The sequence below is a fragment of the Pempheris klunzingeri genome, chromosome 3 (genome assembly GCF_042242105.1).
Source record: "Pempheris klunzingeri isolate RE-2024b chromosome 3, fPemKlu1.hap1, whole genome shotgun sequence".
NCBI classification, from domain to species: Eukaryota; Metazoa; Chordata; class Actinopteri; order Acropomatiformes; family Pempheridae; genus Pempheris; species Pempheris klunzingeri.
Window position 1 is genome coordinate 714,635 of NC_092014.1, and position 13,810 is coordinate 728,444.

The window sequence follows — 13,810 nt, forward strand, 5'->3', positions numbered from 1 at the left end:
GGATGTCGGAGGCTGCTGGCTCAGTTTCAGATCAATTTAAAAGGAGTTAAATCAAAAGTACTCCTGGACTTTGACAGAAAAACACTCCCACACGGTTCCACAGTGTGTTTAGTACAGTTACATCAGTGTCAGACCGCATTAAACACCATTACTGGTCACAGGAAGTGTAGTCGTTTATAATTCATCAGGCCAGAGAGGATCACCTGTTGGACAGCCTGAGACAAATGGAAAGCTTTTAGATGACTCAGGTAAGGCCACCTGGAGGGAGTTTCTGCTGAGCTGATGGACTCCCATTTAATAACCCTTTATCTGTATCAGCTCAAAGATCTACTGCATGGGAAGAAGGCGTCACAGCCACCTGAACATCAGTATCCACCAAGCTGAACCCATTTCTCCTGCAAGTGGAGGTTTTGTTGACAAGAAGAAGGAACTGTAGTTTCCACCATCTCACCTCTGCCAGCCGCGAGTGTTTGTGGACGTTCTCTCCCTTCTGGACGGCCGGAGCGAGCTGCTGAAGGACTCCCCGGCTGCTGGTCAACGCACGAGTCAGACGGGCAAATTTACCCCAACCTGCTGACCAGAGAGACGTCAGTAAATAACCAACAGAGCTGTCAGGGCAGACTGAATCTACAACCCACATCTAGGGTTCAACCGCTCAAAGACTTTAATGTAAAATAGTCAAACCAAAGCAGCAGAACAGCTCCTGAAGTCAGTGAGTCAGTAGCTGAGCTGCAGACTGAGTGTCAGCTGATCTCCGTCCACTCACAGAGCAGAGACATGAAGAGATGGATGTGATCCACCTTCATCCTGCAGCATCCAGCTGATCAGGAAGGTCCCTCAGTGACCCCCCAGTGCTCAGAGGGTCCGTCAGTGACCCCCCAGTGCTCAGAGGGTCCTACCGACACCTGTTTACCTCACTGAGTCTCCAGGTCAGCCCTGCTAACACTATGCTAGCTAGCATTAGCACTGTGCTCTGACAGCTCACCTAGCTAACGTTAGCTTATAGCCTATAAGTTAGCTTACGTTAGCCCGGTCAGTGCAGCCTGAGCTCCAACCAGGAAGTGTTAGCAGCCGACAGAGAACCCAGAGCCACTAGAACCTGTTCTCCATCAGGATCTGAATGTTTATGAAATTATTAGCTATCTTGATTCTGTAAAGATGATAAGTGCTAACAGGCTAACTGTTTATGTTAAACTCCTTAAAGTAAAACTGGTTTGGCTTTGTGCCCCTAAAATAAGATAAGCTAACTCAGGGTCAGTAAACACAGGTGACTGGTTTCACACATGAGCATATAGCATTAGCATATAGCATTAGGATGTAGCTTGGAGCCATTTAACTCCTCTGTCAGGATGTTTTTCAGGACATGGTGAGAACAAATCAGAGATCCGTGATGTGGGATTTAATCCTGGTGACACCGACTTCACAGCATCTGTTTCAGCAGAGCGTTATTAGTTCAAACTGGCTTGTTTATGTGTGATGCTGTTGGCGTCCACGTGGAACGAGGGATTGTTTTCCTCCAAAAAGAGGCGTGGTGATGAGAGCTAATCTGGATGACACGTTGCCAATCTGATCTATTGAGTCAATTCAATAAAACGCATTCCATAAATAAATATTTAAGACCTTCCCAAACAGAATTGGAGACTATTAGATACATTCTACGGCTTTTTATTAGCCAATGTAAACCTAAAGACCTGTGAAGCCTCATTAAGGACCTGTGGAGCCCTGCTAACGTTCCTCCTCACTGTTTCAGGGAGCTCTTTGCTTTGAAGTTGCTGTTAATCAGAGGAGAGTCTCTGAACCTCTCCTCCAAATTGTGACACAATGCAATGATCCACACAGTAAATGAGTGAACAAAGACACTAATGGGGGCGACCGTTTCTTTCCCACCCACCTTTTGAAGAGTCGTCCTCAATTGGTTGCTTGAAGGCGGTGATGTCACTGAAGGTGCAGAGGAACAGGACGACTTTGTCCTGCTCGTTCCTGATCGGAGCAATCTTCACGAAGAACCAAACCGGCATCCCTGCAGCAAACAACGGAAACCAGCGTGATCGGTCCGACCCAACCCGTCACCGGTTGGTTCGGTTTAACTTCACAACTGCCATTTCTCAGCTGATCCAGGGAGGAACACTTCAAACACTCCACTGACACTGATCTATTCTGGGTACTGAAGTGGGTCAACGGGGCAGCTCCAAGAGGTGTCCGACCAACATGTCTGTGATGGGAGGGTGACTATTTAACGAAATAATACAAAACATGATGCATCAGGTGTGAAACTTCGTACCTGATCAGAAAAGGACCAATCGCTCGTCTTATGTTAAATCAGGAAACCAACAGAGTTTTCAGCAGCAGAGCCAAAGATAAGCTGAAGAGCCCCGAGCCCAGAGAGACCGTTTCTAATTACCTGAACCAACCGGGCAAACCTCTGAGCTCTGGCTCTTAATCGGTTGGATCCATCAGTTGGTTCAGTTTAACGTCACAGCGGCCGTCTCTCAGTGCGTTCCTCAGGCATCAAACAGCAGCACTTAAATGTAACTGTATCTTTAATCATTTTTCAGCTGGTAACATGACTGTTACCACGCTGTTGGCACACATGGAGTTCACGTTTGTGTGGCAGTGGACTTTTCTGCTCAAATCTGCTGTTGAAAGTTGATTGATGCACTTTTTTGCCATTTTTTCTTCACTAAGAAATTAGCAGCGTCTCAATGTCTTGCTACTCCATTCATGCTAACAGACGCTTGCTGGTTAAGTAGCGCAGAAACACTAACGGTTTTTTGGATTTCCTAAAGTCGTAAACTGGCAGATAATGTAAAACAGTTGTGTTTTGTCAAATATGATCACATAGAGTTGAACTATTTTTGGCTCAAGTAGCAACAGATTAGCAGCATTTTTGAGCAGAAGTGCAGTAGCGTTATACATCCTGGGGTTAGATTTCAGAGCATCACAGATGGAGATGATTAAAAGCCCCAAATAAAGGCTGGGGGGGGGGAAACAAAGATCCTGGATAAACACGTGGTGCTATAATGTACATCTCCATCAATTCACTGTAAAACAGTTCCTCATTTTAAGAGTCACTGTCTGGGTGTTTCTGTCGCAGCCAGACTGTATTCTGTAGTAACAACAACATAATGCAGTAACAGTGATGGAGAAATGGGTCCTGATAAGGAAACTAGGAGGCTTCATACTGAAATATGACCAAATACACTGGTCAAGCAGAGGGAATCAGGAATAAAGGCGTTTTCTCTGATATACGCCTGCTTCAAATAGAGGCTCTGCAGTCGAGGTAAATAAAGGCCCCAGTCACTATTAGAGGGAGAACGGTATTCTGTACTGCTGGCCAGACACTGAAGTGCAATCTACAGCACTTTGGATAAAAGCTCTGTACAAATACAGCCCAAAGTGAGAGCGTGTGTGAAAAAAAGCAGCAGCTTGTCGCTCAGGATGTCGTCCTGCGCTTATGGAAACAGAGAGAAGAAAACATGTCGGGGGAAAACAAAGAGAAGCTGCTCTGTTTCAGTTAAAGTGCTGATTCATGAAGTCATGTCGCTGAGAGGCCGTCAGCTGTCAGCGCCGTGTGTCCCAGTTTGTGTCCTAAACTGGGTCTGAAGGTCATGAGATCCTTGAGTTTCTGGGTTTCTGGATATTCAGGTCAGACAAAAAACCTTTGAAGCAGAGTACATGACATGTGCAGCACTGCCAGAAACTGAGGAACTCACGGTTTTTCTTGTACATCAGGATCTCGAAAGAGCTCATCTCGTAGGTCTCAAAGGTCTGCCGAACCTTCTCGGACATGTCCTTGTCCGTCAGCTCTCCGTACATGAAGCTGTAGGAGGAAACAATTACCAGCTTCAGTCCACTGGAGACGCAGAGGAGACATGACTGAAGCCTTTAAGCTTGTTCACATATGATGTCACAGCCGAGCCACTTTTGGAATAATCAATCAATTTCTCTATTGTCATTTGCGTATACCATTTAAAGCATTTAGTGTAACATACATAAAATATGTTCATGGTCGAATAAATATGTGCTGGAACAACAGGTCTGAGTTAAGTGGAACTCTTCTTCCGGAGGAGGCAGTGGAGCCTGGTCAGGTCAACAGTGGATATTTTGTATAATTATGAAGCAAATTTGTGATTATTACTATTTTAAAAAACTATACTGTGGTATATTTTGGTTGTACGGTTGTTTGGTTTGAGTTGTAGAGCCTGCTGAGGAGTTTAGGCCACATCCACACAGAAAAACACTCAATGAATACTTTGTGTCCATATCTAAGCAGACAAAAGTGACATGTGGAGTTCCCCAAGGCTCCATTCTGGGACCTCTAGTATTCCCACTGGCTCAGATCATGGAAAACAACAGAATATGCTATCACAATTATGCAGACGACACACAACTTTACATTACCGTGTCACCAGGGGACTTTGGTCCAATTCAAGCACTGAGTAAGTGCTTTGAACAAATTAATGATTGGATGTGCCGTAATTGTCTTTAATTAAACAAAGACTGAAATGATTGTTTTTGGAGCCAAAGAAAGAAAGATTCAAAGTGAACGTACATTTATCAAACTGTAATCAGGTGACGTTATGGCCTCAGACCTGAACTTCAACAGCCACATTAAGACAGTTAATAAGTCAGTCTACCATCGGCTAAAGAACACATCTAAAAGACACGAAGAACTTGTGTCTCAGCAGGATTTGGTAAAACTCGTCCACGTGTTTTATCTTCAGCAGGCTCGACTACTGGAACGCTGCTGCTCGAGTCCTCACTGAGACCAGGAGACTGCTCACTGCACACTGCTCCAGTTCTCAGATCTTTACACCAGCTTCCTGTCTGTCAGAGAACTGATTTCAAAATACGTCTGTTGGTTTATTAAGCGCTGAATGGTTCAGGGCCAAAATACATTTCTAACCTGCTGCTTTGCTCCGAACCATCCAGACCTCCTCAGCTGGTCTGGGATGAGGTCTGGTTTCTGTCCCCAGAGTCAAAACTAAACCTGCAGAGGCAGCGTACAGATTTTATGCTCTACATATCTGGAACAAACTCCTTGAAAACTGCAGGTCAGCTGCAAACCTCAGCTCTATCAAATCCAGGCTGAGGACCTCTCTGTTTGCTGCTGCCTTCGATTAAATCACTCCCTTTATTCTTTTCTCACGCTGTGACTTTTATTCTTGTCATTTTATATCCGTCTTATTCTGTTTCAGCTTGTTTTTACTTCCTATTAGTAGTATACGTAAGTATACGTTTTTAAGTGTGACCCTCAGCTGCAGCTCCAGACAGGAGAATCAGCTTCCTGTCCAGAAGTCCAGAGGACGCTCAGTATGCAAACTCACAGTCTTCTTCTGTGGTGTTTAACCCAACATGCTGTCGCCTCCTACTGGCCTGGTGCGCTCATGGGAGCGTTTTAAATGGTTTTTGCATTGTCGTGTGGATGGGGAGATATTGTAAGACCCTGTTGTTTGGATATGCATCTTTAGTAATGTCCGTATATGTCTGGACGTCATGTTCTCTCCTGGAACAGAAAGCATTCGGTGGATGTCAGCGTGTGAGCGGCTGTTTGTACCTGCAGGTGCTGCTCTTCTGCATGACCTCGGCTCGATGGTATCCAGACAGTTTGCAGAAGCCGTCGTTGCTGTAGACGATGGGCCAGTCCACGATCTGAGCGTTCCCCAGCACGAAGTTGGTATCTGACCACAGAAACCAGCAGATTAGAGTCTTTAGATCGGTGCTGTAGACACGACAGGGCTGCACGGCCGATTAAAGGTTCAATCTAATGATTTTCTTTCTCAGTTAATCACTTGGTCGATGAACCAATTCTAAAAATCCAGCCTGGAGCTTCTGTGATGTTTTCAGATGTCTTGTTTCTTCCAACCAAAGGTTCCAAACCAACCCTGTAGTTAACGATCATAGAGGAGCAAGACAACCAGAAAATATGCACACCTGATCAAACAGACGTGCTTTTGATTAAACATTCATTTAAACATCAGTTACTAAAGAATTGCTCCTGATTACTTGTTATTGGAAACAATAATGCTAATAATTGCTATAATGATCATGACTTTGACAGGATTAAATAGCTCACCAGGTGTGATAAAGCCAAGTGCTCTGCTCCATCAGTTGCACCTGATTTTCAGGTAAACTGTCCGGCCAATCACAGGTGATTTGTGCAGCGTTCAGCGTCAAGCGTACGGAAACAATTTGTTCCCAAAGACAGATGAATCATTTAAGCCACAAACATGCAGCCCTTCATATCATGTTTTCATCGTGTTATATCCATCCATCCATCCATCCCGTCATCTGTAGCACAGCAGTGTGTGGACCAGGAGGTTGAATCACATGATACTAACAGTTTAGTATTAGGACACACACACACACACACACACACACACACACACACACACACACACACACACACACACACACACACGCACACACACAGTGCTTCTTATTAATATTCAGGTTAGACACAACAATACAAACAGCTAACGGCCAATCACTGGCCAGCACCACCAACAGCCAATCACAGACACCAACACACCAGTTCACAGCAGCACAGGAGGGTTTATCAGAGTGTGTGTGTGTGTGTGTGTGTGTGTGTGTGTGTGTGTGTGTGTGACCTCTTAACAACTAAATGTTTTCAGTCCAAACTCAACAGTCGATCGTCTTGTGGACTCATCGTCTGATCAGATGTTTCTCGATCTAAACTAAAAGTCATCAGCAGGTTTTCTGCTTGTCTGCTGGTTGAAGTCTGACTTTTGGGAGGTCAAGAATGCTGCTAATCTGATACATGCTAACAAGCTAACATGCTAACACCGACGCGCAGGAAAAGCTCATCGGATGCTGTTAATGCAGTTAAAGTCGGCTCTGATGTCATCAGCGTCTCCACTGAACAAAAAAAAGGGTTTCCAGAACAAAAGTCCTGAGATGAAATAGCACAAACGTCTGATGTAGTGTAGTCGGTCCTGATCCCACTGATATCATCGTTTCACCGCCGGGATTCTTTTTTTAAACCCATTTTATGAGGCTGATTTTCTGATTGTGCCCAAAGTTACATGACATTTGTGTCTTTTTTAAGTTATAGTTTTAGTGTTTGTCTCTGAGGCATCATGTGTTGTGTGTGTGTGTGTGTGTGTGTGTGGGGGGGGGTGTATTAGCAGACCATCAGAGTGTGTGTTAGTGAATTGTAGGACAGCTTTGGTTTGTTAGGTTTGGGGGGAGTTAGCTGGGTAACAGCGTGTGGTGTGTGACTGTGAGCTGACGTGATGAGTTTTGAAGACAGGTGTACCGTACCTGGAAACACACCTGCTTCCTGTCACTGTTTCTACTCTTACTTCACAGAGGCTGACACTCACAGGCAGCTCCTGAATATTTCACACGTTTACATCCATTTTTCAGTGTAAAGCCTGAGTGGAGTCCCAGCAGAGGAAGCCAAGTGCAGCCCAGAGGCTTCGGCAGCAGCAGCACGACTGCTCCGGTCAGAGAAACACAGCTCAACGCCACTTTGTTCACCACGGAGATTTGGTTTTTACCGGCTTTTGTTTCTTTGTAAACTTTAACTACTTAGTGGCTTTTGTCCACTTTGTGTTTTTATTGTCTCTTTCATGCAGGTCTCATGTTTTTCCAGGTCTTATATTCAGTTTACTCTCATCTCCCTGAGTGATGCCCCTCCTCTCCATCTGGTCTGAGACAACACGCAGCGTTTCTGATGCTAGTTAGTAAAACCTGCTATATTCAGAGGGTCGGGGGGGGGGGGGCTGTGAGTCATTCTATAACTGGGGCACATTTCATTATTTGATCTCATTTTGAGATTAATAGTCACAAAAGGTTGTAAGACAGTTATGCAGAATGACCACAGCACGACACGAACCCACAAAATGACACAACGGCGGCATTTTATCATAGACTGTAGAAAAGCAGTGGGCGTAACCAGAAGTGACGTTTGTTCCACCAACAAGTTCCTCTTCCTGGAGTATCTTCCTCTAAATGGACCATCACTTACTAAATGAACTGAAGAAGACTGTAAACTAGAGACTGAGAGCAGAAACTGTTCACTGAGCTGATAAATCAGGAGAGAAGTCTCCTCATTTCCTCATTGACTTCCATCCAATCAGAGGACGCTTCTTTATAGACTGATACCGACCAATCAGAGGACGCTTCTTTATAGACTGATACCGACCAATCAGAGGACGCTTCTTTATAGACTGATACCGACCAATCAGAGGACGCTTCTTTATAGACTGATACCGACCAATCAGAGGACGCTTCTTTACACAGACTGATACCGACCAATCAGAGGACGCTTCTTTACAGACTGATACCGACCAATCAGAGGACGCTTCTTTACAGACTGATACCGACCAATCAGAGGACGCTTCTTTATACAGACTGATACCGACCAATCAGAGGACGCTTCTTTATACAGACTGATACCGACCAATCAGAGGACGCTTCTTTACAGACTGATACCGACCAATCAGAGGACGCTTCTTTACAGACTGATACCGACCAATCAGAGGACGCTTCTTTACAGACTGATACCGACCAATCAGAGGACGCTTCTTTATAGACTGATACCGACCAATCAGAGGACGCTTCTTTATACAGACTGATACCGACCAATCAGAGGACGCTTCTTTACAGACTGATACCGACCAATCAGAGGACGCTTCTTTATAGACTGATACCGACCAATCAGAGGACGCTTCTTTACAGACTGATACCGACCAATCAGAGGACGCTTCTTTACAGACTGATACCGACCAATCAGAGGACGCTTCTTTACAGACTGATACCGACCAATCAGAGGACGCTTCTTTATAGACTGATACCGACCAATCAGAGGACGCTTCTTTATACAGACTGATACCGACCAATCAGAGGACGCTTCTTTACAGACTGATACCGACCAATCAGAGGACGCTTCTTTATAGACTGATACCGACCAATCAGAGGACGCTTCTTTACAGACTGATACCGACCAATCAGAGGACGCTTCTTTATACAGACTGATACCGACCAATCAGAGGACGCTTCTTTATAGACTGATACCGACCAATCAGAGGACGCTTCTTTATACAGACTGATACCGACCAATCAGAGGACGCTTCTTTACAGACTGATACCGACCAATCAGAGGACGCTTCTTTACAGACTGATACCGACCAATCAGAGGACGCTTCTTTATAGACTGATACCGACCAATCAGAGGACGCTTCTTTACAGACTGATACCGACCAATCAGAGGACGCTTCTTTATACAGACTGATACCGACCAATCAGAGGACGCTTCTTTACACAGACTGATACCGACCAATCAGAGGACGCTTCTTTATACAGACTGATACCGACCAATCAGAGGACGCTTCTTTACACAGACTGATACCGACCAATCAGAGGACAAATAGTGTTCTCTAGCAACTAAAAATATAATGAAGACTTCCTTCATCCTCAGTTCAACAGGTGACTGATGAGCCACAGACACTGACATGAACCGTGAGGTGTGATGTCTCAGGTGAGACCATGAAATCTAGTCCAGTTACTTGGAGACTCAGAAAAATCCGTGGTGACCTTTAACCTCCGTCTCCACGATACTGCAGAAATAACCACTCATGTTACATCATCATCTATCAGGAATGTGCGAATGTGAACGGGACCCATTTCCAGCCCATAAATGGACGTGGAAACTCCCTTGAACACCCGTTTACGTATCGACACCTGTGTCCGCTCCAACACTCACGGGACCGCCCAATGACACAGGAATGGGGACGCCACGTCACGATAACCACAATACTGCAGGACTGCGCTATTCACGAGCCAGCTGGGCGTTAAGCAACCGCAACAGTCCCGTTTTTATCCAATACTGCATGTGACAGGTGTTGACTGGCAGATATTAGTGATCTTGAAACATGCGGCGAGCAGAGAGTGCCAAATATCAGCACTTCTTACTGCGTTATTTTACAGTTTGAAGGTGTGTGTGTGTGTGTACTGTATATACACCACAGGCTAGCCAACAGGGAGGGATACACGCACACGAAAGCTTGTGGAAACACTGGTCTGTACCTGTCTGTCTATGGGACAACATCCAAACTGAAAAATTGAAAAGAAAAGTGGTTAAAGGATCAGAAACAGTGGAAGCAGCAGAGAAAAGAGAAAATAAAATAAATGGGAGTACTATACGATAATCAATGTGATTATCAAATAGTATTTTTGCTTGAAATGCACATCCCCACTACAAAACATTTAAGGCATAACCCCAGTGTTTTTTAACCTGTGCCTTATTATTCATATTTTGTTGTGGAATTGCTCTTTGCCAGACTCCATTGATAAAACAGTCATTTTACCTTGCAGAAAAGTGAATTTGCTGCATCGATTCGTTGCTTTTTTTGTGTTCCTGTGTGATACACAGACAATATGTTGGATCTGATTTAAGCCTCTAGAACACAACAACACAAACACACTGACTGATGGAGGCAGCAGCAGAGCAGCAGCTCCTGTGTCCTGTGAGCTAAAATCCCTGTTTTTGTGAATGTAGTCTGGTGTGTGTGTGTTCGGGAGTCGTTCTCTCTGTGAACTTCTGATCATCGTCTTTATTTTATCATCGATGTTCAAACTCTTCAAAGGTTTCAATGTTTTTGTTTTATTCTGTTACAGAATCAGAATCAATTTAAAGTTAATATAAGAAACACACTCCTGTCAGCGCCCAGAGAGGAGCAGCAGAGCTTCTCACCAGGCTTCAAACTCAAGAACTTTATTATCGCACTGAATTTGATTTCAAAATGGCCACCGATTAACTTCATGTTTGGTGACTAATTGATTAAATCTGAAAGTGTGGTGACGGACAGGAAACAGGTGAAGCCACATTAAAAACAAGCAGCTGATGAAGGTGAGTATTGATTAAGACAGATACCTGTTAGCCTGAACTAGCTTAGCTAGCCTACAGAGGAACACCTGACCAATCACAGCACCAGACACCAACACGGCCGACAGCCAATCAGCGTCTACATCCAGGTGTACAAACCGGGCCGAGCCGAACCGAACCGAACCGGGCCGGATCCTACCGTTGGACCGTCGGACGATGTTCTCCAGGAAGGTGTTCTGGGGGGCCACCAGCCCCCTCCGTCCTCCCGCCATCCTGCTCCTCCTGCAGCGCGAGCCTGAGCCGCTTCCCGCCGCTCACATGTCTGATGCTGCACGAGCCCCGCGACGAACACCACGAGCTCTGCTGCACACCTCCCTCTCTCTCTCTCTCTCTCTCTCTTTTTCTCTCTCTCTGACCCCCCTCTCTGTCTCTCTCTCTCTCTCCCTCCCTCCCTGTCTCTCTCTGCCCCCCCCCTCTCTCTCTCTTTTTCTCTCTCTCTGCCCCCCCCCTCTCTCTCTCTCTCTTTTTCTCTCTCTCTGCCCCCCCCCCCCCCCTCTCTCTCTCCCTCCCTCCCTCCCTGTCTCTCTCTGCCCCCCCCCCCTTATTGGCAGATGGCTGCAGCAGGAGCTCCAGAAAAGGCACAGTGAGGCTTCCTGTGGTCGAGAGAGCTTAGAAGAGACTGGGAGAGAGAGAGGGGGGGGGGGGTGCAGAGAGAGATAGGGGGGGGCAGAGAGAGATAGAGAGAGGGGGGGGGCGGGGGGGGGGTAGAGAGAGATGGAGGGGGGGGTAGAGAGAGAGAGAGGGGGGGGGTGCAGAGAGAGATAGAGAGAGAGGGGGGGCGGGGGGGGGGGGGTAGAGAGAGGGGGGGGGGTGCAGAGACACCTGCAAACAGTGAGGGGGGGCTCCTGTCATTACGTCACTCCCTCAGTGATGATTAAAGGGTCAAAACCATATTAGTACATTTCCCTTTATTAATAACTGAATAATCATTATTATTGATTATTTCCCCACATGCAGTGTTGAGACTCCAGTAAAACACCTGTCCAGATGTTAGCTAACAGACGCTAATGACGCTACGATGGTCTGTTAGCTTAGTTTAGCACAGAGACTGGGAATGGGCCTAACCAGCTAGCTTCTGTCTGAGGGGAACAAAATGAGTTCTGAGCAAACTGTGAACTGATTGTCCCGTTAGCGACCAAGCTAAGCTAACTGGGAGAGAGATGTTTTTTCTCCCCACTAACAGTTTTATTGAACAAAATGTAACAGATCAGCAGAGACAAAACCAGTGTTAGCCTGGCCTGCTAGCAAGTTAGCAGTTAGCTCGTCAGCTACAGCAGTTCACCGACCAGCCAAACCCCCCAGGAAATGCTCAAGGCCAGTACGTCACATTGGCGTCAATGGCGCCCGTCACGTGACTCCATTGGGCCCAAAGACTTTCCACAGACTCACATCGTAAAACAAGACGTCTGTAAATCGACTGATGCATTTTTTGAATGTTACAACCAACCTACATAACCAATCTGCTAACTCCAACTAGCAGGAGGGTTAGCAGAGGGCTAGCAGGGGGTTAGTGGAGAGTTAGCAAAGGGCTAGCAGGAGGGTTAGCAAAGGGCTAGCAGGAGGTTAGCAGAGGGTTAGCAGGAGGTTAGTGGAGAGTTAGCAAAGGGCTAGCAGGAGGGTTAGCAAAGGGCTAGCAGGAGGGTTAGCAGAGGGCTGGCAGGAGGTTAGCAGGGGGCTAGCAGGGGGTTAGCAGAGGGCTAGCAGGAGGTTAGCAGGGGGCTAGCAGGGGGTTAGCAGAGGGCTAGCAGGAGGTTAGCAGGGGGCTAACCCTAACCCATGGCCTAAGGACTATATCCTGGGCTCCTCATGAACCCTTTAGTCGTATCCCCAACCTTCCCAGCCGTGGTAAGTTGTTGACGCTTTCAGAAAAGGGGGAAGTTAATTATTTGAATTAATATACTGTAATTTTAGTCGCAGAATTTCTTAGTGATTTTCTGACTGAGAGAAATGTTCTTTCCCCGACGGCTTCACGCTACATTAGCCCCTCGCTAGCTGGCTAGCACAAGTTTAGCCTGACTTCTAGACAAAAGCAGCTGTTATATCGCTTCTTCACACCAGACTCCATTTACAAAAACAGTCATTTTACCTCACAGAACACAGGAGCTGCTGGTCTCAACCAGTTAGTTAGTTAGTGTTCTTGTGTGACGGTGTTTTAAACAGTTACTTCACATCCAGCACAGCATTTAACACACAGCAACACTAACTGATCCAGCTGCTCCTGTGTTCTCGGAGTAAAATTGGTGTTTCCGTCAACGCTGTCTGGCAACTTTGAAAAGAGATCAATTCTAAAACGTAGGTCCACTAAAAGATCTTGTTTGATCCACTGACAGGCTCAGAGTGTTATTCTAAGTGTGTGACAGCATCATGGAAAGGATCCCTACAGAGAGAGACCTGGAAGATCCTTTTGGTTTAACCACAAACAGCACACACACCAGACTACATTCACTAAAACAGGGATTTTAGAGAACAGGACACAGGAGCTGCTGCCTCCATCAGTCAGTGTGTTATTGTGGGACTTTGGTGTTTTAGAGGCTTAAATCAGATCCATATTGTTTGTGTATCACACAGGAACACAAATAAAGCAACACATTCTCTGTTCTGCAAGTTAAAATGATTGAACACAGGACAGAGAGACCAGAGGAGAACCAGGAGACGAGCAGGGGGCTCAGAGCCGGTCCGGACCGGTCCGGACGGGTCCAGGTGAAACACAGGTGTCTGATGTGAGGACCGATGAAGTGAATGCTTCCAGAGGTGGACGCCGCAGCAGGGGGGGGGCTTCCTCTGTGCAGGACCGACTGCTGCACCGCCGTCCTGCTGTCCTCTGCCCCCCCCTGCCGGAGCCCCACAGGCGGTGCAGGACGGAACAAAAACAACAGGCTGCCCGCTGTGGTGTTGTGA

General features: G+C 46.3%; 1 protein-coding gene across 1 annotated transcript in view; it reads right to left on the reverse strand.

The window, feature by feature from the left end:
* kcnh1b (potassium voltage-gated channel, subfamily H (eag-related), member 1b) overlaps positions 1–11,150 on the reverse strand; it is a 37,316-nt gene extending 26,166 nt beyond the window's left edge. The window contains exons 1-5 of the mRNA XM_070856300.1: positions 11,052–11,150; positions 5,558–5,681; positions 3,714–3,820; positions 1,892–2,020; positions 452–570 (exon numbers count right to left, since the gene is read on the reverse strand). Coding sequence (XP_070712401.1) covers positions 452–570; positions 1,892–2,020; positions 3,714–3,820; positions 5,558–5,681; positions 11,052–11,124 — 552 coding nt within the window. The 5' untranslated portion in view covers positions 11,125–11,150. The remainder of the gene's footprint in view (positions 1–451; positions 571–1,891; positions 2,021–3,713; positions 3,821–5,557; positions 5,682–11,051) is intronic.
* Between the last annotated feature and the right edge of the window lie 2,660 nt (positions 11,151–13,810).